Genomic DNA, 4,261 nt, shown 5'->3' on the forward strand with positions numbered 1-4,261 from the left:
ACATATATTCAGCTTAGTTATATATATATATATATATATATATATATATATATATATATATATATTATGTAATATAAATATATATATATATATATATATATGAATTATTATTATTATTATATATATTAATTTGAACAAATTTACCACCAATACAGAGTCTAAAAAAAAGTTCTAAGTTTCCCACTCGTAATTGCGACTTTGTGGTTGTTCATGTGCATTCAATTCGTAAATGCAATCTATTTGACATGACTTAAAAAAAACTAGGCAACTAACAGTAACTAAAACTCAGTAACAACGTGATTAACTAAACACAGTAAGAGTCTTCTAGAACATTATTCTGACATACATATAATTGAGAAGGAAAAATGGGCTTTCAGACAATGTCTGAACCACTTCATCACCCCAGTGTCAACACTGGAACGAGACCGTTACCGTTCCCAACCTACTCTGCCAACCAGCAACGTGCAGATGTCGCCTGTTATCCAATCAGGTGGGCCATTATAACAGCAAGGAATTGTAGGAAATGTAATTCTGTAGAAGTTACAGAGAAATGACTCACTTCTCACAAATGCTAATATTTATTAATAAGTTGTACTCTGAATTGGTTTATTGTTAAAATCTTTTATTTATTTATTTATTTTTTTTTTTCACATTTAGGAGTGTTTAGAAAAACTTTTACTGTAAATCAGTAAATGGTGTCATTTATTATTTTTTTTATTTAGTTATTATTACATGTGTAAATGATAGACAAACGGTACCCATTTTGTCTCCTCTTTCAGCATGGCCGGCTCTACTACCCTGAGGAGGGAAATCAAAGCACCTATGACACTTTCGGAATGTACCTGTCATCTCCGATGGGCTACGAGGATGCGTACCTGGACGAGCCTGTTCGTTATCCCGTGAAAACCCCTGATACATATCAGTGTGTTTATTTTCTTCCTGGTGAGTTATTATTTCTACATGGTGTTCTGTCGGTACAGATTTATAAGCGGTCAGTTCCTGCTCCACTGTATCAGATATGAACAAAAGGGTCATTTTTGTTATTAATAACTTAAATATGCTCGTGGTGTAATCTAGGGGCTTTCAGAAATGTGCTCTGGTCAAGCTCATACACTTTTTAGAAATTATAAATTGCTTATGGAACCTTACAGGATGGAAATACAGAGCTAAAGTTAGTCATTACTCAATGAGGAGATGTAACTTAAATTAACATTAAGTTAATACGTTTTATTATTTTATATATATATTTTTTCTAATGTTTTATCTAACAGGGTGACATTTTTTAAAGTGAGACAAACCAAATACTACCAAAATGTCAAATTCAGATTTTTTTACTTTATTTTTTAGATTTACAACTAAATAAAAAAATAAAAACATTTGAAATAAAGTTAAAAACTTTAAATTTTTACAAATATTAACAGTTTACAGTATTCTTAATTTTTTTTAACTTATATTGTTTTAGGTATTGTTGAGCTTCTGCTTTTAAAATTAAAATTACATTTACATTATACCAAAATTAGCTATAGAAGTAGCAGATTAATTAACTTAATATTATTAATATTCGTTTAGAATGTCATAAATGAAAATCATTGCTGTTTTCCCCACCAAAAATGATGTCACCTCCTGAAAGATGATGTAATTGTTAATTAAAGGAAGAAGAAAAAACTGGAATAGGAAATTGAGAATTTATGGGACATATATAAGAAAACAGTTTGAAAACATTTTAATTAGAGGAAAAAAATAACATGTTAGAAGTTCGGAAGGCCAAATAAAGTGCTTTTGCTTTCTCCTAGAAACACACAGCGTCTCCCTGACTGCTTCAACACTAACTGCGGTTACTGAAACCACGCCTTCTTTCTTTGCATGCACATTTGGGCGGCATTATGCAAATATTTCCACATAGTGACGTAGATATGTGGGGTGTGTTAGAACCAGCCGTGTTAGTCTTAACTTTGATAAAGAATATCTCTTTGGTTTTGAGACTTTAGTCTTTGCAACTTCAGGGATCGTATCTATGCACAATCAGCTTGTAACACTCCAAAGAGAAAGCAAAACTTGAAATCGCATCATATGACCCCTTTAAAATACTAATAATATGCTTTAAGGAAAGGGCGTTTTTAACTGTCCTTGTGAACAGACTCAGAGCGGTGGGAGTTCTTATTGACGGAATCTGGAGAGGGAGGAGTTGGTGCAGCGCTCTCTCTCTCTCTCTCTCTCTCTCTCTCTCTCTCTCACTCCAGTTATAAACTTTTACTGAACGAGAAGCGCGCGAGTCAGGCAGAGACTAAGCGGAATCTCTCTTAAAACAGGTAAGTTTTCTAAAAACTTTCAATCTGACACGTTTGTACATGAGACACATAACGGACAACCTTTGCTAGTTTTGGTCCGTGAAGTTGCTGCACGGATGTATCAGTTATTTTTCTTGCCACTTGTTTGTGGTAAGAATACTGTACTAGACTTGAATGGAAAGACTGAGGTATGTATCACATGAGGATATTTTGTTGCAAATACTAATAGTCAGGAACTTTGAACCTTTAAATCAACACTTAAAGCCTTAGAGTCTCTTTTCTTCTTTACACACATGCTCATTTTAGGAAAAATGTGATGTATCCGAGACACTGAACAGGTGTACACACACACACACACACACACACACACACACACACACATGCTATACTAGATTTGACAAAGTAATGGAATGTGTTTGCTCTTGCATTTGTAAAGGCCAGCTAAACCAAGACTGTGGCCGTTCCTCAATGCCTGCTTGTCTTGCATTTCTCGTCTCTTTTCCATACAGTACACTGAAGCCTCTAGGTTCAGTTAGTTAATGTTTTCAGTTCAGTAGACGTCTGTTATTGCTGCCCTCGGCCAGAAAGTAATCAGATCACTTGCGGTAAGCAGAGTAGGATTTCATTTCTAAAGCTTGCTGCCATTGTTCTGATCACTGAATCTGTTGTTGCATGCTCTATTGAACCCTATCAAATTATATTGAATTTTGCAAAAGCAAGAGCATGGACCACATGCCTTGTGGGTTTGCGTGAAAGAAGATATTGTCCTTATCCCGCTGCTTAATCCTTACGGTTCCTTCATTGTCTTGTACTTCCACTGTGAGCATTCCAAGCACTGTTTCCATACTTGTGATAATTTGTGCCATCTTCAGTTAGAACAGCATAATTGTTGCTTAATGGAGAATATGACTGAACTTCAGGTTATGAAGCCCTTGCTTCATAATAGAGTGCAACAATAGGGCTCTGGAAGTAAAAACTCCATTTGTTTTCCCCATATGGGAATTGATTTTTAAGAATAACTTTTAAACCTGTTGTATATAAAGACAGACCTGTTGTGAACCCAGAGGTTCTTAATCGATGCTTTATCTTTTTGATTGTAGCCATCCGTTTGCATTATTCCAATTATTAAAATAATAACAACAGTGAAATTCCACCAATATTTGTGTGTATACACTGTAAAAAAAAAAATACAATAAATAAATAATCCTGTTTTTTTTTATACAAAAATACCCCAGCAGATCCTGGCAGATGTGGTTGCCAGAATAATTCTGTAAAAAATACAATAAAAATTTAAACATTTACAGAACAACCTGTATAAAACTGTATAAAACTGTAATTTACCAACAAGAAAATTGCAATTTAAGATTTTAAAACAAGCGGTTCATTTATAAATGCGTATATTCTTACCTACATGCTGTAGAAATACGAACAGAAGACAGAAGACAACAAGCAGTGCTGAAAAGGGGTGGAGCTACATAAGGTCTATATAATCAACAATTTCAACAATTTTGGTAATAAAAATTTGGTTATGCCATTCGCAAAAGTTAAAGGGGTCATATGATGCGATTTCAATTTTTCCTTTCTCTTTGGAGTGTTACAAGCTCTTAGTGCATAAAGAAGATCTGTAAAGTTGCAAAGACTAAAGTCTCAAATCCAAAGAGATATTCTTTATAAAATTTAAGAGTCAGCCACACCTACCTAAAACGGCTCGTTCTTACACGCCCCCACATATCTACCTCACTATGTGGGAAGATTTGCATAACGCCGCCCAAATGTTCACGCAAAGAAAGAAGGCGTAACTTTTATTCTCGCTGTAGTTTTGTTGTTTCCGCCGCCGTGTCGTAAAGACGCTTTGTGCTTCGTTGTGAAAGCGAAGCTACTTTGTTTGGTCTTCCAAAAGAGGACGATATCTGCTTCGTCATGCCTGGAGCTGATCTGTGCTGGTTGCTGAGGAAATACTACAACTTTGCGCT

At 34.8% G+C, this 4,261-nt stretch overlaps 2 protein-coding genes across 2 annotated transcripts in view; both read left to right on the forward strand.

Annotated features, from left to right (window-relative positions):
* LOC107584815 (plakophilin-4-like) overlaps nucleotides 1-1,121 on the forward strand; it is a 40,036-nt gene extending 38,915 nt beyond the window's left edge. The window contains exons 19-20 of the mRNA XM_016271583.1: nucleotides 780-942; nucleotides 1,078-1,121. Of these exons, the coding sequence (XP_016127069.1) occupies nucleotides 780-942; nucleotides 1,078-1,121 (207 nt within the window). The remainder of the gene's footprint in view (nucleotides 1-779; nucleotides 943-1,077) is intronic.
* A 1,109-nt stretch (nucleotides 1,122-2,230) lies between these two features.
* LOC107584816 (protein TANC1-like) overlaps nucleotides 2,231-4,261 on the forward strand; it is an 88,353-nt gene continuing 86,322 nt past the window's right edge. Inside the window, exon 1 of the mRNA XM_016271584.1 lies at nucleotides 2,231-2,309. The gene's annotated coding sequence lies outside the window, so the exon portion shown is untranslated. The remainder of the gene's footprint in view (nucleotides 2,310-4,261) is intronic.

Source organism: Sinocyclocheilus grahami, unplaced genomic scaffold (genome assembly GCF_001515645.1).
Source record: "Sinocyclocheilus grahami isolate Dianchi unplaced genomic scaffold, SAMN03320097.WGS_v1.1 scaffold63.1, whole genome shotgun sequence".
In the NCBI taxonomy this organism is placed as follows: Eukaryota; Metazoa; Chordata; class Actinopteri; order Cypriniformes; family Cyprinidae; genus Sinocyclocheilus; species Sinocyclocheilus grahami.